The 25,342-nt window shown below is 45.3% G+C and overlaps 1 protein-coding gene across 4 annotated transcripts in view; it reads left to right on the plus strand.

The window, feature by feature from the left end:
* The window catches only part of ME3 (malic enzyme 3), a 179,430-nt gene that overhangs the window by 135,396 nt on the left and 18,692 nt on the right, over positions 1-25,342 (plus strand). For all 4 annotated transcript variants that reach the window (XM_090030613.1, XM_090030616.1, XM_090030615.1 and 1 more), the window contains exon 7: positions 14,423-14,532. In XM_090030613.1, the coding sequence (XP_089886739.1) occupies positions 14,423-14,532 (110 nt within the window). The remainder of the gene's footprint in view (positions 1-14,422; positions 14,533-25,342) is intronic.

The following is a 25,342-nucleotide window of genomic DNA, read 5'->3' on the forward strand; positions in this document are numbered from 1 at the left end:
GGACGTGGGTACACTAGAAGGAAGCATCAGGCTACAATCAGACAGGCTACAAGGGTGGGTGGATGAAAATAGGATGGGATTCAACACAGACAAGTGCAAGGTGATACACCTGGGGAGGAACAACCGGCACCATACCTACAGGTTGGGGAACTCCCCTCTTGTCAGCACGGAAGCGGAAAAGGATCTGGGGGTCATAATTAACTCCAAGATGAACATGGGCCGGCAGTGAGGGGAGGCAGTCAGGAAGGCCAACCGCACCTTGTCATGCATCCACAGATGCATCTCGAGCAGGTCCAAGGAGGTGATCCTGCCCCTCTATGTGACACTGGTCAGGCCGCAGTTGGAGTACTGCGTCTAGTTCTGGGCGCCGCACTTCAAGAGGGATGTCGACAGCATGGAGAGGGTCCAGAGGAGGGTCACCCGTATGATCAGGGGACAACAGGGCAGGCCCTATGAGGAAAGGCTACAGGACCTGAACCTGTTCAGCCTCCAAAAGAGAAGGCTGAGGAGGGATCTTGTGGCCTGTTATAAACTAGTCAGGGGGATCAGCAGGCACTGGGGGAGTCCCTGTTCCCCCAAGCACTACCAGGAGTGACCAGGAATAACGGTCACAAGCTGGCAGAGGGTAGGTTTAGGTTAGATATCAGGAGGCGCGACTTCACGGTCAGGGCGGCTAGGGTCTGGAACCAACTTCCAAGAGAAGTGGTGCAGGCTCCTACCCTGGGGGGTTTTACGTGGAGGTTGGATGAGCATCTTGCTGGGGTCATTTGACCCCAGTATTATTTCCTGCCGTGGCGGGGGGGTCAGACTAGATGATCTACTCAGGTCCCATCCAACCCTAGAAACTATGAAACTATGTTCAGTGAGCCTTCCCTCATGTCTGCTCGTTGCCCGGGTGGTTGCACATGTGAAATCTGCACACAGCGCCTTCAGCATGAACTACCTGAATTAGTACTTGCAGCTAGTCTGGTTAGTTTGCTATTGGTAGCTTTTCCTGACTCTTGTGCACTAAAGAAGCTGTTCTTCAGCTGCAGTCCAAAAAGAATGTGTTTTAAACAAATGGTGTTTAAAAATGGAAAAACATGTGTTTGTAAAACCATATATTGTGATAGTACCTTCATTTGTGATCCAGTGTGTCCCCAGGTTCTTTTAAATCCAACTTCTGCTCACCAAAAGGAGGCCAGAGAGAAGCAAAAGCCATCTCTCAGAGCTTAACTTTTAACAGCCAACAAAGATTCAAATTACTCACACTAACTGGAAAGCCCCACAAAGCTCCACAAAGAGAGTTCCAAGAGCCTCACTAGAATTGCAAAAGTCTCAATAAACACACACTTGTATGTGCTCTTGACAAATGGGAAGGCAGTCAAATCCAAAATTTGAAAGGTCAAGAAATGAAGTTGCATTTTAGTGGAAAAATCTTTGCTTCTCAGTGAGCGTATCTACACGTGCAATTAATTCAAAGCAGCAAACTGCAGTACTTACTGCCATTTGAATGTACCCCTGGGACCACAGCACATTGAGCCAGGTTGGAGCAACCCCAGCTAACGGGACCCAGGCCTGCCAGCCTGGGGCTGCTCTGATCTGGCTCAGCATGCTGCCGAGGGGCTGACTGGGGCATGAGGGTGCTCCAGCATGCAGCTAGCCAGCAGGCAGACCCCACACTAAAGCACCCTCATGCCCCAGCCAGCATCTACCTGTGTGTTGCTGAGGAGTAAAAAACTCCACAGCAGGATAGTACTTGTCTTTAAAAGGACTACCCTGCTGCAGAATTAATTAGTTTCCTGTGGCCTAATAGGACTGCACATGTATATGTGAGACGTTTACTGTGGAGCTAATTAGTTTACTCTGCAGTAAACATCTTGAGCACCTGTACATGTGATGCCATTAACATGTACACATGATGAAAATGTTACTTTGTATGGCTTAATGGGGTCACAGTGTACACATGCAAGACTTTTGTGGGTTTTAAATTACTTTACATAATTGGAAACTAAACTGCATCTGGGTGTAGTTTAGTTTGCAGTGGTGCAAATTGCAATAATGCAGCTATTATCTCACACCCCAGCTGCAGGAAAGGTGGGCAGGCTCTGCAGAAAAAAAGGATCAGACCCCTCACTGCTTCTAGCTTTAGCAGGAGCCTGCTGAAGACAGAAGCGGTGATGGGCCTGATCCCTTTTTTTTCTTTTTTGGCAAAGTCTGCCCACATTTCCCACAGCCAGGGGACAAACTGCTGGCAGGCTGAGAGGCCTCTGAGCTGTGGGTGACCCTGGTCCTTCCCTCCACAGTGGTGACACCCCCCAGGGCCACCCAGGCAGGCTGCTAGCAGGCCAGGTCCTGCCCCAGCTCGAGGTCAGGGAAGAGTTGGATTGGGCCGAATGCTGCCTAAAAGCTGGGGCAGCACCCAGTCCACTAGCAGCCAGCCCAGGTGGCCCAGGGGAACGCCACCACTGTGAAGGGAAGGATTGGGGCCCCCCCGCAGTTCAGGGGCCACTCAGCCCAATGGTAGCTTGCCCCCAGCGAAGGGCAGGCTCCAGCTCCGACAAAAAAAATGGATCAGTACTCTTACCATAACGTGATGGAAAAATTTAAACGGTGGGTTTCAATTAAAACCCATCGTTTCAATTTAGGGGGAATAGAATAAAACCTTGGGGATTTGTGTAGACATGGCCTGTGTGTGGAACAAGGCATGTTGACATTGTCTTTCTGGCTGCCTCGCGAGGCAATCCAACATTCCCCAAAGTGTAAATTCACTGCTGATTTGCAGGCCATGCAGCTGGAGCTGGTAATCGTGGCGTGTATTCATGACGCCTTAACATCATGGGCTGTGATCACAACAAGCAAGTGGGTAGAGGAAATAAGAAACTTTAGCAGAAGAGTTCAACAAACACAAAATCTTGCTGTGTGTGGCAAAATCAAGACTTTGGCCTCTTGATATAATTTTCCATAGGAAGTTCAGAATTTTCACAACTTTTTTTTGGTCAAGATCCATGTTATCATCAAAAACAAATTTTGACCCAAATTTTCAATCTGCCCCAAAGCACAGTTGAGCAGCCAAGCCAGTAGGCACTTGAAGAGCACTTGGGATGAGGGGGATAGTATCTGCCCAGGACACTGCCAAAGTAAACCAAGATGTTGCAGGAAGACAGTTTTGTAGCCGAAGTCCTCTAAGCCAACAAGTCAGCACAATGTTAGAGGCACTGTACTGCTGGGGATGTTGTCTTCTGAATGAGATGCACAGCCAAGGTCCACCTATCAGGCTTATTATCATTAGAAGCTCTGTCTCTCTTTGTTGGATGGATTCTAATTTGTGTCATTACACTCTGCCTCCCTGCAGTCATCTTTGCATTTTAACAGGAGACAGTATTCTTCATTTTCTGTCCTAAACTGTTTTTGTAGTATCCTTGCATGTGAAACAGCTGCCACATTCAGGCCCCAAATTGGCTACATTTTACTGCTGGATACAACTCAAATATTCTTTGTAAAGTGCTCTGAATTCCTTTAAAATTAAACAGGCTATGTAAATGTAATATATCGCGCTGCCACTGCTTCTGTTGGTCAGAGCTGCTCTGACTTTTAGCAAAAAAGAAGGCAGAATTCACTCATCATGTCACATGGATACTCCTGAAACAGTTCTTACAAAATCAAGGTTTGTTTTACCCATGTTCTTTGCTAGGAGCACCCTCATTAGCGCCTGACCATGCTAAAATAGACCTGATTAAATAAAGCCATACAACAACGCCTGATACTTATGATGTGATTTTTAAAGGGATCTCAATTCATTGAAATCTAATTCCTACATAATTTCAGTGGGATTCATGTGCCTACACTCCTTTTAGCTGTTCTGAACATGTCAGTCTAACAACTGCCTTTGGGACTCAAATTCTGACCTTCATTTTTGCATTGCCAATTCTTGCAATGCTTTTTAAAGTCTTATAGTATTTGATATTTTTACTTTGGCCACCAGCTTCTAAGATCCTTGAATTCCATGAAAACCTTATTTCTGTTTTTCTCATAGAAGTTACTGGCCCACCAGTTGCACAGAAAGGTTTGAAAATGGCACTGGACGTTGTAAGGGCTCAAAACTAGATGGCAAAGAAAAAAGAGATACAAATGAATTTTCATGAATCAAACTAATTTTCATTAATTAGCAGTGATGCTAATTTTAAAAGAGCCTGACTTGTGATTCTTCAATTTTGAGGTTGCCTATAATTGATTCTATTCTACTTTTTTTAAATACCTCAGTGAAGTGATTTTGTAATCCATTGCTATTAATCAATGGCTCCATGTCTAGTTGGCAGCTGGTTTCGAGTGGAGTGCCCCAGGGGTTGGTCCTGGGGCTGTTTTGTTCAATGTCTTTTCAACGACCTGGAAGATGAGATGGATTGCACCCTCAGCAAGTCTGCATATGACACCAAGCTGGGAGGAGTAGGATTCAGAGTGACTTAGACAAATTGGAGAATTGGTCCAAAAGGAATCACATGAGGTTCAACAAGGACAAGTGCAAAGTCCGGCACTTAGGATGGGGGCTGACTGGCTAGGCAGCAGCTCTGGAGAAAAGGACCTGGGGGTTGTTTACATTGGACAATAAGCTGAATATGAGCTAGCAGTGTGCCCTTGTTGCCAAGAAGACTAACAGCATACTGGGCTGCCTTGGTGGTTGTGTTGCCAGTAGGTCAAGGGAAGTCATTATTCCCCTCTATTCAGCACATGTGAGGCCACATCTGGAGCACTGTGTCCAGTTTTGGGCCCCCCACTACAGAAAGGATGTGGACAAATTGGAGAGAGTTCAGCAGAGTGCAACAAAAATGGTGAGTGGGCTGCGGCACATGACTTACTGAGGGAACTGGTCTTATTTAGTCTAGTGAAGGGGAGATTGAGAGGGGACTTACTAGCAGCCTTCAGCTACCTGAAGGGGAGTTCAAAAGAGGATGGAGCTGGACTGTTCTCAGTGGTGGCAGATGACAGAACAAGGAGCAATAGTCTCAAGTTGCAGCAAGGGAAGTTTAGGGTAGATATTAGGAAGAATTTTCTCACTAGGAGGGTAGTAAAGACACTGGAACAGGTTACCCAGGGAGGTGGTGGAAGCTCCATCCTTGAAGGTTTTCAAAACCAGGCTACACAAAGCTTTTTCTGGGATGATCTAGTTGGGGATGGTCCTGTTTGGAGCAGGGGGTGGGACTACATGACCTCCTGAGGTCCTTCCAGCCCTCATTTTCTATGATTCTATGGTTCTGTCCTGTCACCCTTGCAGAAAATGTCAGCACTGTGAAACATCTTTACATTTTTCTCAGCAGTTGTTTGTTAGAGCCAAGCATAGCTAGAAAACAATGCATCTTGCCTGATTATTGTAGACAGGTGTGTGCATAGGTAAAAACCTATGTTTGTTTCTGTGCTTGAAACAAAAATATGTTGAGAGAGTAATGCTCATTAAATATTTTAATGAGCCTTAAAATATGAACGTGTAGTCATGGAAACATGTATGAACTTGTAGTCATGGACACCCACCCTCATGGTAGCTGGAATCATGGTCATTCAAATAAATGCTGGCAGATATCACCAATTTTACTAAAAACGATTATTTTTTATTCTGCCACATGTGCAACTGGTTTTGATGGAAAGAATTTCTGATTTCTTAGGAAAATACCAAGTGTTCCTGGTTAAAGATTTGTGGAATAGCTGAAGTTCCTTTGCACCCAGAGGAGTCTGGCAGCGTAGTTCATTTCTTTTGCTTTTATTTAACTCGGTTGAGTATACTCATGATGATATTTTGTAATGGTGTCGCATCATTTTGGTGATTGTCACTTCTCTTTGCTTGTTCAAAACCAGCTACTTGGCAAGTAAGAGGACTGCTCACTTCACTACACCACAGTTTTCCAGCTGTGTTCATGTTATTCATTCCTTGCACAAACTCTGTGAAAATCCAAACCACCCCTTTAATTTCTAAGAGTTAGGAGTAGAGTGAGATCTGGGAAGCTTCACTTTTTTTTTTTTTTAATGAGCCCCAGTCAGCACTCAGTGTTTCAGGAAGTATTTTGATATAAGAGGGGTCCTTGCTACCTGCCGCTGTCTGTGATATGAGAAGTTAAACATTGAAACATACATAGGCAAATTTATACCTGGCTCATTCCCACAATATTCTGTGCTGCTCACTGGTAGTTGGCAGCCAACTTGGTTTTTAAAAAGAAATTTTAAAAGATCAGCGAGATATTTCAGTTGAAGCCATATACTCTCTCAAATACTGTAAAAACTGTTCAGGGCAAAGGAAAAGAGGTAGCCTGTCATAAAAAAGGTATAGCGTTTTCTTGCATATATTTTGTAATATAGTTACATAATGTGGTCAGTGCTGTAGCAAGTGGGGGGTGAGCAGGGCAACTGTCCCAGGCACTAAAGCAAAGGGGTGCCAACAGGCGTTGCCCAGCCAGGGTGGGGCACGGGATGGAGCCGCGAGTGGCTCGTTGTGGGGGCATGGGGACAGGGGAAGTGTGGCTCCCACTGCTGCGTGCACTCCTGGGAAAGCATGTACCCCCCCAGATCTGTGCGCAGGGCGAGGTTGGGCTGCCGCTGCGGGCTTTGCCTCAGGTGCCAAACTTTGTTGCTAGGGCACTTAACGTGGTGATCTGCTCTGTAGGTCATCTTGTAGGTGGTATGAAAATTAGTTTGTCTGGTTAGATATTTTAAACTGGGATCATCAGATTTGGGCATCCGGGCCCCATGAGTTTGAAAGCCAGGCTTGAGCTTTAATGAGTTGGGTGCGAATCACATGATGGAAGTAGGAGAACTGAACTGCTCTGTAACTGCAATATGGCTACTGCTCATCATCATGCCATCACCCCACTGAGCTCACCAAATGAGACTAGAAGTAGCTGACTTGCAACACTGTGGCCTGGCAGTCGGTTCTGTGTCAATCTGCTGAGTTCTGAGTGCTCTTGCGTCTCTAGAGTACGTGTCCTGCTTTTGTAGCTGGTAATGGCATCATTAAAATAATTGTTAAGGTAACTGTTTAAACTCACCCACAATTTTCTCCCTGGGGAGAGGAGGGGAAAAAAAGGAAAGGGCAAAAAGGAGAATGCTGATTACTTAGCTTCATTATCAGAAGACATTCGGATACTAGAAAGGATTTGGGGCTCACAGGCCACATCTGCACTGGACACTTACTGCTCAGTAGCTTGTTACTACTGCACATAGCATTGTGGAGCATGAACTGTGATGCAACGTTACTGCTCAGTAGTAATGAGCTAGTGCACAGTCAGCATCACCTCTGCACACTACTGCTGGTTACTGCGCAGTCATTTAGGAGTTGGGTATGTAAGTCCTAAATAACTGAGCAGTAACAATTGCACAGTCAGCATCTCATGTAAACACAGCCACAGAAAACAAACAGTTGAGCCTGTGCTGATCCTAGTGCTAACATGATCCTTGGGTGTATACAGAGAGGACCTCTGCAGAGGAGCAAGGAGGTGATTTTCACTGTAATATATTATATTGGTGAGATTTATACTGATTCTTCTGTTGTATTCTAGTAGCCACATTTTCAAGAGGATGTTGAAACCTAGAGAGGGTGCAAGAAGAGCCACAAAAGTGAACAGAGGACTGAAACAGATAACTGCCAGGGAGAGACAGATATCTATCTGTCTAGCACAGTGGTTCTCAGGTGGGGTGCTGTGAAAACCTTTCACGCTCTGGCATGTGCAGCCCTGCAGCGGCCAGGTGAAACTACCCCACAACTCTGTTTTCAAGAAGAGCATGCAGGGCTGGAATAGCAACAGCTGTGGGAAGAGCAGACACTCCTCTCTACTTCAGGTTATCAGATCACCCTAATGCAAGCAGGAGTGCGCACTCCTGCTATGCTGCTTCTGGCAGGAGAGCTTTAATATAAGAGGGGGTCCTCCACTATCTATGATATGAATAGTTAAACATGTAAACATACACAGGCAAACTTATATGCAGCGTGGCAGGAGTTGCATGGGTTAGTTGCACCGGGCTGCAGCAGAGGCAGCATCTCGGTTGAGAACCACTGAGGTAAGCTGAGGTAGTACAACTGTGGCTCTCAACCAGGATGTTGCCAAATTCAAAAGTAGTTATGGAGGTTGCCTTGAATCTAGAAAGGTTGAAAAACACTGGTCTAGCGTATTGAACAGAAGGTTGTGAGAGGTGACTAGAATAGTGTGCAAGTAAAGGTAGAGCAAGAGCCCATGGCTGGAAGCTGAAACTAGACAAAGTCATTTGAGAGCTAAGGCACAACTTTTTAAAAGAAAAAGTTATTTTTAAGCACTGAAAGAAATTGCCAAGGGAAACCATCGATTTTCCTTCTCTTGATGTCTTCCAAATGAAACTGGATGTCTTTCTGGAATAGGTAACAAGGCAACTTTTAATGACTGCGATATAGAGGAGATCAGACTATATGACTCTGTGGCCCTTTCTGGCCTTTAAAGTATGAAATCAGAGTAATGGACACACCTGTTTGAAACCTGTTGATCATGAGAACAGTTAGTATAGACTCAGCAAAATCCAAGTGGTCACAAAGTTTCCTCTCATGTATGGAAGACCTCTACCTGACTAAAGAAGTCTATGGGCCAGTGAGAGGTAAAGCGCTGCTCAGCCTGGTACTGGCTACTGGGGATGACCTAATCGGTGACCTAGTGATCGATGGGAAGCTGGGTGACAGCGACCACGAGCTGATCATCTTCACCATCCGCCAGAAAGCTGGCAAGTCAGTCAGCAACACGGACATCCTTGACTTCAGGAAAGCTGACTTTGGCAAGCTCAGGAGGCTTGTCAGTGAGGCCCTGAGGGACCACGACCCCGGGGAGAGGGGAGTTCAAGAAGAGTGGTTGCTCCTCAAGGGAGAGATCCTCAATGCACAATTCCATCTCAGAGGAAAGGCAGCAAGAGGGCACAGCAACCCCCCTGGCTCTCCAGGGATCTAGCAGACCTCCTGAGGCTAAAGAGAAAGGTCTACAAAGGATGAAGGATGGGATTCACCTCCAAGGAGGATTATTCTGCACTGATCCGGTCCTGCAGGGAGCAAACCAGGAAAGCCAAGGCTGCAACTGAACTCCAACTAGCTTCGAGCATCAAGGACAATAAAAAGTCCTTTTTCAGATATGTGGGGAGCCAGAGGAAAAGCAAGGGCAGCATTGGACCCCTGCTGAACCAGATGGGGCAACTGACAACTGACGCCCAGGAAAAAGCCAACCTATTAAATGAGTACTTTGCGTCAGTCTTTCATCAGTCCCATGGGATGCCCATGCCTGCTATGGGACAGGGAGGTCCAGGTGAGGGAGATCCCCTGCCCTCCATTAATGCTGACCTCATGAAGGAACACCTTGAGAAGCTGGATACCTTCAAGTCAGCCAGCCCTGACAATCTACACCCCAGGGTACTCAAGAAGCTGGCGAGGATCATAGCCCAGCCCCTGGCACATATCTTTGAGTAAACTGGATGGCATATCTTGCTGGGATCCTATGACCCCAGCTGACTTCCTGCCCTTCGGGCAGGGGGCTGGATTCAATGATCTTCCGAGGTCCCTTCCAGCCCTAACGTCTATGAATTTATGAAATCTATGACTTGGGGTAAGTCCAGACCCTGTTTTTACCTTGTTGTTCTTTGCTCATTTGTCCTCACAACTCAAGCTTGAAGGATGATGAGACATGGTGAATAGGGTGCTACTTTTGTGTACTGGAGTGGAAAAAGAAAGAAAAAGACTTAATAGATAAGTGGAAAAGAGAACTCTAAGGACACATCCACATGAGCGCGCTCGTGCCTCTTGCCCTGCCTCAAATCCCTTTGAGGTGGGGCAAGAGGCACGTGTGGGAACAGCGCAGGGAGAAAATTAGACCCCTGGATATAGGGGTCTAAAAAAATTGACGTGAGCTGCCAGAGCATCTCTATGGTTGCCCCTCGCCCTGGTGCTCACCAGCCACATGTTTCAGCACCAGGGCTCTGGTGCTGGTGAGTAAGGGGTCGGAGGGGATCTCCACCGGCCCCACCCACTCCCCCAGCCCCGCCAACCCCCTCTAGGCCCTCCGAGCCCCCCCGACCCCTGACAGAGCTGGCCCCTCCCCCCACCAGGCCCCCTGAGCCCCCTGACCCCTGCCTTGGCTGCCCCATCCCCCCAAATCCCCCCATCCCTGCCACCCCATACTTAAAAAAAAAACCAAAAAAAAAAACTGCACTTACCAGCAGTTGGAGGTGCTGTGTGTCTGCCTGGGGCCCTGCCCATACAGTGCGGGGCAGACTGACAGCCCCAGCAGCTGCAGCCTGGGCCCTCCTGCCCCTGCACTGTCCTGTGCTGCCTGGGGGGCTCTGCCAGGAGGCCCCAGAGTACCCCCTACTTCCCAGGTAAGCAAAGGCCTTTTTTTTTCCTTTTTTTTTTCTATTTCTTTTCTGGTTTATTTTTAAGTGATGGTGCCTGGGGTTGTGGGGGTAGCCTTGAAGGCCTGGGGGTGCAAGTTGGGGGGGTGAGGATGCGTGAGGCACCCATTGTGGGGGCTGCAGCAACTGGTGGGGGATGGGGCCAGGTGGGGCAGCTATTGGGGGGCTGGGGTGGGGCATGTGGGCCTTGCAGGGGGGGTAGCCCCTGTGGGGGCCATTTGGCCTCCGTTGGGGGCTTGTACCCCTTGTGTGGGGGTTGAATCCCCTGTTTGGGGGCCAAACGCCTTGTTTGGGGGTTGAACCCTCTGTTGGGGGGCCGTAGCCCTTGTGAGAGGGTCAAACCCCTTGGGTGGGGGCCATCACCCTGTGGGAGGGCAGCAAAACATATTCATGAATTCATGAAACCTGTATTTATAGTTAATTTTATTATTATGATAAGAGACTTGCTTTAATACTGTAGATATATCAATAAAACATTGTCCAACTGATTACTGTCTCTTTCTTGCTGCCTGTCTTTATAGTGGTCTTTTGTTTTACTTGTAGAGGAGCATGGATTTGGGGGTATTTTAGAGAGTGATTTTTTTTTTTTTATCAGGGACTTTTCAGTTTTCCAATAGGGAATGCCAGAATTCCTGCTAGGGAAGCCAGTGGCAGGACATTGCCTACTCAGAGCTGGCACCTTGGACCCATCGGACTGTGGACATATGGGGCCAGGAGGGCATGCTTTGACAGTTCAAAGCAGGCCACCACACCCAGAACATCTTCCAGGCGATAGCTGCCCAGATGGCCAGGCAGGGGCACACGTGGCAGTAGTGCTGCACAAAGGCCAACCCTGCAACCGCAGTCCACTGGCAGCTGGCTCTGCAGTCCCCATCCAAGTCTGGCAGGTGCACCTCAGGTGACAGCCAGGCAGCAGCCCCCACTGCCAGACTGCTGCAGTGGGTAGATGGTGGAGAGAACTGTCACGACTGCTTCAGCAGTCCAACTGGCACAAGGGGTAGTGTCCACAGGTACCAATTGGCTGAGCCCCAGAAGCTCCTGAGAGCTAGTAGCCCTGAGCTACTTGCCAGGTCAGCTTTTATACTGCTGGGGCCAGGACAGGGCAGCTTTTTGTACTGCTGGGGACAGCACAGGTGCTGGCCCCGGGCTCTAGCTCCCCCTGGCTGAAGATCCGGGAGCAGCCAGGCAAGGTTATTTTGCCCCAAGTGGCACAATTTGCTCCACAACAAAGGGCATGTCCAAGCACGTGCACTGAGGCAAAAAGCCCCGGCTCAAATTTGCACCGCTTCTATTTGAGCTGCTGCAAGTGCATGTGCTTGCATGTGTGGACGTGCCCTAAGAGTCAGAGTCATTGCTTTTAAATAACATTTAGGCTCCTAATTTGTCTAAATCATTTTACAAATGGGACTTCATCTCCTAAGACAGTTAAAAAATTTACTGTACCTCTTCTAGCAACCAAGCAGAGGAAAATTGGAGAAAGTGTTAGAACAAGCCCTCTCACATTTTTGATGCCACAGGATTTCTATAATCTGTCTGACCTTCCTGTTTAAGTGTCTCAGGATGAAGTAATAAAGAGGCACAATAAATGTACTCATCATTGTCTCCTTGCTGACAGACACATTTGAAATTGAAAATAATAACAAAAACAATTGGGGCAGACTGGGAGAGCTTGAGCCCTAATACTCAAAGGGCTGTGAATGGAGCTTTTGATGATGGTAATCTTGTTTGTTCAACCAAGCATGATTTGCCTGGTGTCAGTTTCCAGTGCACAGCCTTGGTGTCCTACTTGTTCACATCAGATTTCAGGGGCAAAGAGGGAGATGTGAATGGCACCACTCTTCGCATTGCTTAAGGTCTCAATGAGAATAATTAATTTTAAATACAATACAGTCTTTCCTTGTACAGAACTAAAGCATGGAGGATACTAATCACATCGCTCATTCCTCAAGCTCTTCCCACTGTCTGTTCAGATGGGTGGAAAGAGAACTCTATTCACATTCCCTTTAGTTTACCATCCACATTGCCTGAAGTTAGATAAATGCTGAAAGTTTCAAAAGATACCTGAAAATCATACTGCGGTCTGGAAAATGTTCATTCACAATTAATACCTATGGCACCTGTAACTGAAAGACTAGGGAAATAGGAAGTTGTTGTTTTTTTCTAATTTATTTACTTTATGTTTTTTGTATAACTGGTTTACTTCATTTGTGTTCTGGCCTCCATAGCAATGTGGAAGCAAACAAATGTTTGTTTAAAAAAAGGTCTAGAAGAAGTTGGAAAAATCACATTTTGGCAGACAGAAACAGAGACGGATGCATGTAATCATGCAAATAGCTCTTCATTTGCTGTTCAGCTGCCTGGGATTCAAGTGGGCCCTTGATGGTTTCTCAGAGGAAGACCATTGTCTTTCTAAAGGAATATAGTGAACCCAGAGCAAAAGCATGTTTCCTTTCTTAAGGCTTGCCTGCAAAGACTCCTCTGACACTATGTCATATTATTATTTAAAGTTATGCCAAAGTATACATATGTGTGTATTTGTATGTGTATTTATATATGTGTGTGTATATGTACTCTCTTTATATATAATTATACACACGCATGCATATATATGTATAATAGCTGAAGTAGCCATTCTTTGCCTGGGTTGTTATTTTTGTAATTGCAGTGTTTGTTTATTCTCAAAGAACTTAGAACAACATATTTAGGTCAAAAATATTGTTTGTTTTTAAAGAACATAGTACAACATATTTAACATGTAATATTTAATGTGGAGCAAAAAAAAGGCAAGCATCAATATAATAATGCCAACTGAGTTTTAAAAAAAGCAAGTGGCAATATAATGATGACAGTTGAACTGCATTCACTGCATCCAAAATGGAGAGGTACCCGTTTGTTATCTGAGAAGTGAAGTAATCTCAGTCAATGGAAGCCCCAAAAAGGGTCAAGTGAAAAATAACCCGCCTATAATTTTCTTTGGGTGGTATTGATTTTGGAAGGTTTAGAGTACATAGGACTAGCCATTCTCGAGTTATAAGCAAACATACATACATACAAAGCCTATTACAGCTCCTGAGAGGAGTGCAGTATTTAATCTCATTATGTGAAGGATCAGCATTACTGAGTATATTGATTCTCGTTGTGAAGACTCTCGTTGTGAAGACTGCCTCACGTATTAGATATAAAGATATGTAATTTTAAAAGAATGTTTCCTACATTTTGTAATAAAGTCTTTGATGTCCAATTTAAGGACTGACAGTGCATGATTAGATGCTGGAAAGCTCAGGTATGAACTAGAATATATAATAATGTTTTGCATATTTGGCACAAGGAACGCTAAGCCTTTCCATAGTGCTTTTTATCTCAGGAAGCTGCACATATTTACAAACAAATGCTGAAAAGAGATTCAGAATGCCCTTGTTAGGTAAGCATTGTTATTCCCAGGAGGAAACTGAGGAACCCAGGTATGAAATGATTTGCCCTAAATAACATGGCAAATCACTGGCAGACCTGATAATAGAAGAAAGATTATCTGCTTCCTCTGCTTTAGCCATAATTCCTGACAAACAGGAATCAGCTCAAACTGGAAGGATGACCTAGTGCTTAAAACATACTCAGGAAGTCTGGGTCCAGATCCTGTCTCTGCCACTGACTCACTGTGTGACCTTGGGCAAGTACACTGTTTTCCTGTGTCTTGCGTTCATCCTCTTGATCATATGAACAACGTTTACCTCCCAGCTCTCTGGCATGTTGTTCTGAGCCTGTTTGATGATGTTTCTAAAACACTTTGTGATACTCAGATGGGAGGAGCTGTAAAAGTACAAAGTAAGGATACTTTCCCCTAAAATGGCAACAAGGTCTCTGATTAACCTAATGATTCCATTAGTGTGATAGATTTAGACATTCTTAATATACCATTTCCTTGATTGTTTGCCTCTGCTGGTGTTTTGTATATATTTGTGTTTCTGTACGTGCAAGAATAGCAAGTACATATGTCATCCTATATTGTGAAGAAATTGCTATCCATTTGTAATTGTCCTTTTATCTACAGGTATGGAATGAACTGTTTGATCCAGTTTGAAGATTTTGCCAATGCCAATGCTTTCCGTCTCCTCAACAAATACCGCAGCAGATATTGTACATTCAATGATGACATTCAGGGTAAGTAAAAATGCAGTTGGGAAAGTGAGACTTCAACCCAGTCCAGCACACAGGGAAATACAATTCAGTTCACAAGACTGTTAGAACATAAGTGTCTACGGGGCCCCACAAAAGCAATTAAATAATAAACAAAAGCACAATAGTGTGTAGTGAAAAGTGTGCCTCCATCCTTTCAGGAATTTAGCTTTTCTGCATATTTCTGCTGCAGTTCTTGTTGTGAGAGAAAATATCCTATGTTTTCTCCCAGTGCATTAAATTATTAAGGCAATTTTGGGAGTTTAATTTTTATAAGCAGGCTCAAGCAGTAAAAAATGTAACAGTTGCATAGGTTGTTTAATCTTCATATGTTTTATAAGCATTCAGTAATCCTTGCAATGACTCTGTATTATTATCCTCTCCACATATACATGGGGAACTGATATGGTGATAGCCAACCCCTGGCTTTAGCTTCACTCTCAGTAATAATGGAAAGTTAAGTTCTCTTTTTCCCCAAAAGAGACTAACATGACTTTCCCAAAGCCATGGAGTGACATAGTTGATATTAGAGTGTTAGACAGTTGTTCTCAGCATAATGTATATGAATAAACCCTTCCCTTTGCTTTAAATCACTGCAGGAAAGAGTGTGTTTCCATCCATCCATCCATTTAACAGCAGGGTCTTTTATGTCAGTTATATGTCATTACACTAGCCAGTCCTTACCTCTTCTTGTCTTCTCATGTTTTCTTCCATTTTTCTTATCCCTGACTGACATGTAAAGGAAATTTGGAGTCAGTCTTAATCAGTTATTACACAAAATAATCCTATTTTGCATCTGAAAAAGACCAAATGAAACGATCATGCTAGTGGTATTTTTCACGCAGTGCCTGTTCCTATGAGAGGAGCCCCCCAGCATAGTTCCATATCCATTGTGTCGTCTAATAGTCCTTTTGCATCTATGAAGTCTTCTAACTTTGGGAGTTGGAAGCACAGAAGTAGCTAGTCCTGCTAGAATAAATGTGTTTTGAGGAAGGATGTTTAGCAGAAGAATATGAAGACATGCCAGACTAGGTAAGGTAGACATGTGCAAGAAGTCTAAGCACCAAAGGTAGAGAGAAGACACAACAGGGGTGGTTGACCCTTAGAGGCTGGGTGTAAGGAAGAGGGAGGCGAGAAGAGCAGATCAGTAGGCAGAAAGCATATTTTTCAGGGCCTTATGAGCAAGGGCAATAGGTTCAAAGTTTATGGGGAAAAGGGAGTGTGAATCTAATAAAGGAGGAATGGCTTGAAGATGGCTGATCCCCTTCTTCAATAAAGCAAGAGATAGGGGTTCTGGTGCTGTGTGGGTTTTCACCATGGAAAGACCGTGAAAGATCAGATTCAGGTCTGGACAAGAGTTTTGCTGAGGAGGACAGAAAGACTGAGCATATTTAATTTGTAAAGGGAGGAGTGGTAGGAATTGGGTACTATGTCAGAAGGAGAAAAGAGGGAACTCTGAGGCACTGTGCATAGATTCAGGCTGGAGCAGATTAATGCTCTGAGTTGGGAGAGATGACAGCTGCACACCTGGGGACAGCTCCTACATCTGGCTCTTCAGAGTACAAATACTTTTGGTGTAGTTTCACTGAGTAGGGGATGATAGGATTTGGCAGAGCTCTGCATGAGCATGCCCAGAGCACAGGTCTTGGCTGATGCTCCTCACTTGAAACTATACAGTTGTGCATGGGCATCTTTGAAAACCTGACCCTGGAAAGATTTCCCAATAAACCAAAGTTACCATATGCTAAAACAATTGATACTTAACCTTTTTCCCAGCTCCTGTGAAATAAAGCATAGAGCTTGTGTGGATTTTATTGTAGTCTATTAATTACTTGAGCAGCCATATGATGAGTCATGAAACACTAACCATTATTTCGGGGGGTTATGTAGTTGCCTTTTTACAGTAAGTTAAAGAAAGTAGACGATGCCAAGTCTGGGACTTATATTCCAAAGTGTGTGCAAATGAACCCAGGAAAACTTGAAGTCTTTCCCAATTTCCTTAGCATTCAGTTACACTATTTTGGACTTGCTCGCTGTCTTGTGGAGCTCATATACTTTTCCGCCCCCTCTGAATTTGGCCACCAAGCCTAATTAATGGAGTCGAACTTGCATTCCATGGAGAGTTAGGGCAGGCATGAGAGGAAGTTGCGGATTCCCTATTGAAATGTATACCCTCCTTTTACCAATGTTTATTGATTTCCCCATCACTTGTGACCCCTTTGGTATCTCAGGCTTTATCTAAAGAAGAAAGTTGCACCAGTTTAACTTAAAATGGTTTTAAAATAATCTACTTGACCTGGTACAGAACCCCGAGTAAACACTCTCACTTCACTTTCACGCAAGCCAGTAAAGAATAGGCCTAATTCAGTTGGAACTCCACATACTTCTTTAGCTGACAGTTTGTACTGATTTAACAAACTAAGATTTAGGCACGACTTTAGTCTTCCATTTAGGCCAGGCCAAAGTGGCACTAATTTAAGCTTAGTGGCCAAGTGGTGTGAATCTAAGCAAAGTCACATCTTAAGAGAAGCTAAGTTGGTTTAAGGCTACAAACACGTCACATTTGTCCCAGGATAAGCCATTCTATCCTGAGACAAAGTGCAGTCTTGGGATTGCATCATTGAATCAACGGCAGAAAGGTGGCAGTGCATTCAGTCACTCACTAAACCCAGATCATGCCAATCTCAGGATATTTTTGTTCCAGTATCAACATGGACACAACTTGTCCAGAGACAAATGCAATGTCTGTTCTGCATGGAAGCCACGCACTGAGGGTTGGGAAGAACGTGGACGTCACTAGACCTCAGACTCCCTTAAGTCTCTATTTGGCCTCATGTTTCTGTGTGAAAAGAAACTATCTTTTGACATTCTCATCCCCACAGTATTTTGTAACCAAAAACTTGCTTCCTTCCATGAACATCCTAGCCCAAGAGTAGGAGTGATTCAGGAGATAGAAAACCTTCCCAAGCCTGGCCAGCTAGCTGAGGCTGAGTGGGAAGTTTGCCACATATCTTGAACTGGGAAGAGGTGACTGCTCTTATTATGAAACCATTTGCCAGGGCCTGAAGCAGGAGCTGGCTCACAATGCCCTGCTGTGTGGGAGTTCCCTTTAAGGGACCACAGCTTGATGACATCACCCCTTTCCCAGCTCTGTCTGAGTTCATTCAAGGGACAGCAGCTTTCATTTCAGCTCCAGGGAACATTTTTTCACTGTCCCTTCCCCTTGTTCAATAGCAAAGCAGAAGAACGGGCCAGCAGCAAAATGGGGGGAGAGGTCTGGAGTATTGATCTGATGGTGTCAGATCAGAAGCAGACTCAGCATCCACTCTCTGCCACTGCGGCACGGTCCGACCCAATAAATGGCAATTCTTATGTTCTCATGGTGCAACTCCTAGCCCTGCTTCACTTCCCCTTGCCCAATAATGATGAGAAAGTAAACGATTCAGAACGCCCGCGCTGGGCTAAATCCTTGTGCACCACTGGGACAGGGCTGGTGCACAGGCCTCTGCTTCCCTCGCATACAGGAAAATGCCCATTGTATTAATCAGCAGACCACGGAAGCTCTGCCTCATGAAAAACTGCCTGTCTTTAAAAAAATCTGTGGTGACTGTGGCTGGGCCCCAGTCTCTTTTAGTGTGAAATCAAAAGGCTTGTCTTTTTCAGCTCAATCTTCTCAAGTGTGCATTGAATCCCTATCAAAATCAACTGGAGTTTTAGTGCATGTGGGTTCAAACCCATACTGCAATCAGGCTGTTTAACTTGCACAGCTGAGATCTTTACACGAGCACCATGGAGCTTTCAGTCCAGTGCAAAACTGTATGCATCTGGCTGCTACATAGAGCGAGGCCTTGCAGAAGCCATGCCTCAGTGAGAACAACTGCTTCTATCGAACAGAGCCAAGTTTCACCACGCATTTATGAGCCTCAAATAAATGAGAGCTCTGATTGTTGGTCATACAGAGAGTAGCACTTAGAAGTTGTCAAAAAATATATGGTTGTCAACAAAAGCTGTAGGTTATGCCATTATTTGTACAGTACTTGATCATGTATTTGGAGAGTCTCTTGTGCTTATGGATAAGGGGACAGAGTTTGGGATTTAATGGGAGCATTTTATAGAGAATCATAGAAACATGGAGAAGTAGGGCTGGAAGGGACCTCTAGAGGTCATCCAGTCCAGCCCCCTGCCCGAGACAAGATCATTCCTATCCAAACTATCCCAGACAACTATAGTGTAAACTCAACTTAAGACTACTCATAACCCTGACACAACATAAACCTAATACCCTAACTTGCCACAGGCAAAGCAGGGGAACCACAGCAGCCAATGTCCTGTTTCTGTGAAATGTTGTCAATGTCTGCTCAAGAGATCCTGGGTACACAGCCATGTCCCCACTGCAGAGGAAGGCAAGGACCCCACAGTCCATACCAATCTGACCATAGGGTAAAATTCCTTCCTGACCTCAAATATGGTGATCAGTCTGATCCTGAGCAGAGGAGCAAAACCCTCTTCCCAGGAACCTCTGGCGTTGCTCCCAGCGGGAATATTGGCATACCCCAGTCAAAGTTCCCCATTTACCTGGCTATTTCCTGACTTGTGAGAAGCTTGAATGTTCTCTTGAAATTAAAGGACTTCTCTTGATATTTTGAGAACTTTAATTTTAGGTGCCCAACTGGAGATACCTTGCATTAGCCTAATTTTCATGAAATGTAGAGCATTACCCTCTGCAAATGAGAGCCTTCAGAGTGTCCCAGAGAAAGGAGCTCCATGTCATTGGCCACATTGGAAAGCTTTGACCTTAGCATCTGTACAATGGAAGTGAGAAACAAACTGTACACTGGTATCACTTCACTCCTCAGACTCACATTGGGTTAGATTCTGTTCCACCTATCAGGCTTATAAGTAAACTTGGACTTCTTATGTGATCCTATTTCAGCCTGCTCAAGTCCATGAAAACCAATTAATGCAACAGGTGAGTCCTTCTCCTCCTTGCTGCTTTTCTGTGACTCGGTCTTGAGGATCAGATGATGATATTCTATGAAAGTAGATACTGGGTACATCCACACAAGATGCTACATCGCCATAGTGATGAGCTATGGCAACGTAGTATTGGCAGGTACTAACCATGATGCTACTGCTACTGCACAGCCATACAGTATAGTAGATTTTTAGGGACTTGAACAGGCTGGAATAGAATAGGATTTAGGTGCCTAAATTCATTTAGGTGGCTACTAAGTGGAATAGAATCTGGCCTGGTGTGTCTATTCAGAAACCTTAGACTTCAAGAGAACAGTCCCAGGTCCCAAGAATAGATATGGGTTTATTACAAAGCTCCAAGTCTGAACTCCCTCAGATGTTTGGTTGGGTTCGAATCCAGGTCCTCATGCTGCCGCCCTTGCTGCAGGCACTTTTCTGTGTGCTTTGGTTAATAAGCCTCATTTTTGGCAATTCATTTAGTCATTTCAGATGATTAAAACTTTATAGTATCTTTCTTTGTTGTTTCAGCTGGCTTGGAATATGCATTGGTAATTATGACAGGAAGCTAAAAGGAAAGAAAAGCATGATAGGAAGAGAGTACTGGAAGACATGATGCTGTAAAACAAAGGGAGTTATGTGCTGTCAGACAGCTTTTGAACAGGCATTTTCTCTATAGGGACCCATTCCACCTGCATGGGAAGGTAAAGTGGGATACTTCCCATTCCTGCAGGGATTTTCCATTACCCAGCCCTTTGGGACCTGTGCTTTCCTGTGATGTTACTATAGGTACTAATTAAGGACTAGCTTCTTCTTCTGCAACCTTTCTGTATCCGTATCTCCCACCGACTTCTGTGTAGGGCAAACGTATATCCTCTGCATCCATCCTCTGTAAATATAAATGGGTGTCACTCCCTTGACTTCTGGGGATGATTGTTTTATAGCTGCTGAGGTGAGGATCTGGTGGTAAACCTTTTAAAGCTTTAATGGAAATATATATACCTCTTCTCCATACATTTATGATTGGTTTTAATTTTCACTGGATAATGTCACAGACTATTTCTTTGAACCATTATCCTAATCCATGCTGTAAAAAAGCATTGTCATTTAACTTTCTGTAAAGCTCTTTGGGGGCCTCAAAATGCATAACAGAAAATCCAGGGGGATAGGAGGGCTGGTCACTGAAACTAGATGAGTGAGGAGCTAGCTCTAGGTCTTACTTGTCTGCAAAATATTTAAAATACCCCAGATGTTTGGAGGGGGTGCAATCTTAGAGAGCAAAAATAGCATAACTCCTATGAGTTTTTAATTATTTTCAGTCTTTTCTGGCAATTATTGTGCAAGATGGGAGAGTTTTAGAAGACAAAAATGTATTGGCACTGGTATTATTGGAAAAAGTAGTTTGGTCCTTTGAAGGGAGCGGAGAGCATGGGTCAGGACTGAGAAAGGAGAAACTGCCTTTTCCAAACAGCCAACAAAGATTCAGATTACTCACACTAACTGGAAAGGCTGAGAAAGGAGAAACTGCCTTTTCCACATCTCTGTAACTGGTTTAAGTCCAGCGTAGGTAGATGGTGACCAAAGGCTCTTTGGTTGCCTACAAAAAATACACATTTGTTTTTGGTCTGTTTCCTAGTACAGAATTGTAGGGTTGGAAGGGACTCAGAGTTACCTAGCTAGCAATTACTTGGAGAAGCTAGATGCTTTCGAGTCAGTAAGGCTGGATGGGATGCACCCTAGGATACTGAAGGAATTGGCTGAGGTAATTTCAGAGCTGTTACCTATCCTTGTTGAGAATTTGTAGCGGGTGGATGAGGCCCCAGATGTTTGGAAAAGGGCAAATATAGTGCCCATCTTTAAGAACGGAAAATGGAGGAACCAGGGAACTACAGACCAGTCTGGCTGACCTCAGGGCCTGAAAAGGAAACTATTGTGAAACACCTAGAGGAGAACAAGGTGATGAGGAAGAGCCAGCATGGATTCACCAAAAGCAACTCATGCCTGATGCATCTGATTTCCTTCTATAATAAAGTGACAGGCTCTGTGAATGAGGCAAGAGTAGTGGATGTGATACACCTTGACTTTAGCAAGGCTTTTGACATTTTCTCCCATTACATTCTCATTAGAAAGCTGAGGAAATAAAGACTTGATGAAAGTACTGTAAGGTGGATACAGAACTTGTTGAATCATCATGCTCAACAAGTAGTCCTCAATGGCTCAATATCTAGTTGGGAGGCGGTATCAAATGTGTTTTCCCCAGGGTCTGCCATGGGTCTAGTGTTGTTTAATGTATTCATTAATAATTTAGCTCATGGGATCTGGTGCAGATTTGCCAAACTGGGTGGAGTTTCAGATGCTCAGGGGGATAGGGCTAGGATCCAGAATAACTTGAATAGATTGAAAAAATAGCCTGCAATCAGTCAAATGAAATTCAACAAGGACAAATGCAAAGTTCCACACTTGAGACAAAATGGTTGCATGCATAAATAAAGCCTGGGGAATAGTTGGCTAGGCTGCAGTACTGCAGAGAAGGACCTGGGAGTTACAGTAGGCCATAAGGTGAATATGAGCCAACAGTGTACTGTTGTTGCAAAAAAGAGAGACCGCAATATACTGGATGGTCTCTTACAAATCTAGGGAAGTGATTCCTCCACTCTACTCAGTCTAGGCAGAGGGACATTGATTTGGGCGCAGAAACTTTAAAAGAAGTGCCATGCTGGCAGGCTATTGCATCGCTGCTAGGAGAGGGTGTCTCCTGCAGAGAAGCCAAGCCTTTATGTGCATTAAAAAGGGAGAGGCTAGGATATTTTGTGACATCTTTTATTAGACCAACTGTATAGTTGGGAGAGGTTATTCCAGCATGAAATGCCCTTCCTCAGAAATGAAAAAGAGGCTAAGTAGCAGAGAGAAGTATTTCACATTTCAAAAAGGAGTCATACTTCCTGTCCCAGGACTCAGTTTTCCATATGGTTATGTCCCCTGAATGGCTTGTTGTAAACAATGCAGAACAGCTGCCTCCTGCTTTTCTGGGCCCCCTTCTGATGGCAACAACTGAAGTGCTTAATCTTCCCAACATCACTGTTGAAGCCGGTAGTTCTTTCCCCACCACCTTAAATGCTCTGTGTTTCCACTGCTCTTAAAACTGTTGACATACAGAGCAAAGAATCTGAATTAGTTTCTCTGAGTGTCCCTTTCTATTTCTGTGTCACTGGGCTTGACTGCTTCCAAACAGCTTCAAAAGTTTATTTTTAAACTTCTGGGTTTTTTTGCACCGGTCCTGGAAGCACTGTAATACCAAGTCAATGCATGGAGTGGATGGAGCACGCTCCGGTTCCACCACCCAATACCAAAAAGAATCTGCTCAATATAGACCTCCTATGGAGGACATATCAGAGACAATTACCCTGGGGAGCATGCCCTGCTGGATGTCCCCCGCCCATAGCAGATCAGACTAACATCCCTTGTGACAAATAAAGTGGGTTTATTTTTAAACATCTTAGTGCAGTTACTTTGAGAAGAATGTCAGCAGTCTGATTACACTTGAGCTTTGAGTTTAGAGCCATTTTTACACATGCTCTGGGAGGTGTGGGTGAGGGCACTTTAATTAGAGAGCCATGCTAATTAGAAGTGCCTGAGCATCATGTGTATTAGCATCCCCTACGCTGAAAAATGGCAGCAGGGCACTTCGAATGAGAGCTCGTAATGTATTCTCATTCAGTGAGCTTTAGTTCAAAGCCCCCACCACCATTTTTCAGTGCAGGGATGCTGATAAACGTGATGCTAGTTTGCTGGAGTACGTTAATTTCTGCGCTCCAGCAGTCTTGATTAATCAAGTCTGCTCCAACATGCTGGATTTCCAGTGGATCAGATATATAGGAGCCTCGGGATCCAGTGGATCACATATATAGGAGCCTCGGGAGACTAAGATGGAAATATCACTGCACATCTTTGCCTTGCTTTAATTCTGCTGTTTTAGTTGCAATTATTATCAGCATCTGGGAAGGTTAATCTTCTTCCTCAAAGAACCAGCTGAATGGCAAATGCTGCAGAGGATTACTCTGAGCAAGGGTTTGAAAAAGCTGTGCAGCAAGGGATTGATTGCTCCTTGTATGCAAAATTGTAGGTTTTTTGCTTGCACTCTCTTATCACAGTTATAAAAAAAGACAAGACAATTATAATGGTCATTCCTGATCTTTGGCAACTGTTTGAGAGACTTTAGTGGGGCAAGGGAAGAAAAGGAAAGACTGACTGGACTAACGATTAATATTTTGGAGTAGCTGGTTCCCAGCTGGATGCACGGGCCCTTGTTAGAGTCAAAGGGTATTACTGGGAATCATCACCTATACCGGGGGTCAGGAAATGTAATGAAACAGCTCGTGTTTGTTGATGTGCTTCTGTCAGGTGGAATGGGAACTCTTCCATTGTTTGCCATAGGCCCTATACAGCTAATGGCTGTTGGAGGTTCTCCTTTAAGTGGCAGTGGCATGTACCTTTGATGAAAGAGGGTGCAAATTTTACCATGACACTGTGCAGAACAGCATCTGGCAAACAGCTCTAGCAGTCACAACCTTGTTACCATAGATATACACACGTACATGGACAGGTGGCAGCCATCCTTCTTCATGGTGCTCACTGCGGAGATAACCGAGGTGTGTACTTCAATTACTTGAGCAACTAAGTGGGGATTTGCCCCCCACTGCTGACATGGACTGTAGTTCAAGGTAGGGTCAAGTGCAAGGAATCCAACACCAGACTCTGCCCTTGCATTTATGCCTCCATCACAAACTTGGCAAGCACAGAGGAGATGTGGGAACGCCCAAAGGTGTGCATGTAACAGGGGGCCTACCGGGGCCCATCTCCGTGTGGCCCGGCCACCTGTTCTTGGACAAACCGCCCGCCTTCTCACCCACCACGCCTTGGTCTTAATTGATCAGTTAACAGATGTAATTAGGCAGGAGGCTGCCCATTTTCTGCCCCACTGCTAAGGGACACTATCTGCAGCTCCATTCCTCCCCTACATCACAGCCCAAGCCTTGCTGATGACATCAATGATCTCATACGTGCCAGTCCCCCACGATGGGGCCCAGAATCCTGCTGTAGGACCCCAACTGAGTTCCTCCCTTCAGGTGGACCCTGTCACCATCGTACTGGGCCACGTATCTCCTTGCCACCAGTTCCCCTCACTGGGACCTTTGGCTCACACTAGCCCCAGCCCACCTCCAGGCCAGTCAGGACCCCAGGCCCCTGGCTCTTGGGTGTCCCTCTTGGCAGGCCTCCTTGCCCTTCTGACCCTCCTGGTCCTGACTCCTGCTTGTGCCGGTTAGGGGAAGCTCTGGCAGGCCTTGATGTATGACCCATACGCTTTTCCTGGGGTCCCCCTCCCTGGGTCCTCCTCCAGATATAGGGAGCTGGGGTTACCTCACACCATGACTGGTGTCTCAAGGTCTCACAGGGGACTCGCACTTTCCCCCTGGGCAACAAGTCGTGCTACTACTGCTGGTGTTATATTCAACCCAAACTCCGCCTCCCCACATTGGAGGACTTACTGGGGCCAGGACTCAGCTCTCTCTCTGGCTGAGCCCCTTCTCCCTCACACTGGGGGCTCCACACGCTGCCCCCCACTCACACTGGGGGCTCCACACTGCATCTCAGGGCTTCCCTCCACAGGTGGGCTCAGGTGGCCATAGCCATGCCATGGCAGACCCCAAAATTCTCCTCGGGGTCTCAAATCCCCACAGGGCTCAGGCAGCCTGGGCCACACCTGGCCTCCAGCTCTCCTCCTTGGGGCTTGCACCCCCACAACTACCTCCAGCATACACAACCC

This window comes from Crocodylus siamensis, chromosome 1 (genome assembly GCF_052110815.1).
Source record: "Crocodylus siamensis isolate JL-2025a chromosome 1, ASM5211081v1, whole genome shotgun sequence".
NCBI classification, from domain to species: Eukaryota; Metazoa; Chordata; order Crocodylia; family Crocodylidae; genus Crocodylus; species Crocodylus siamensis.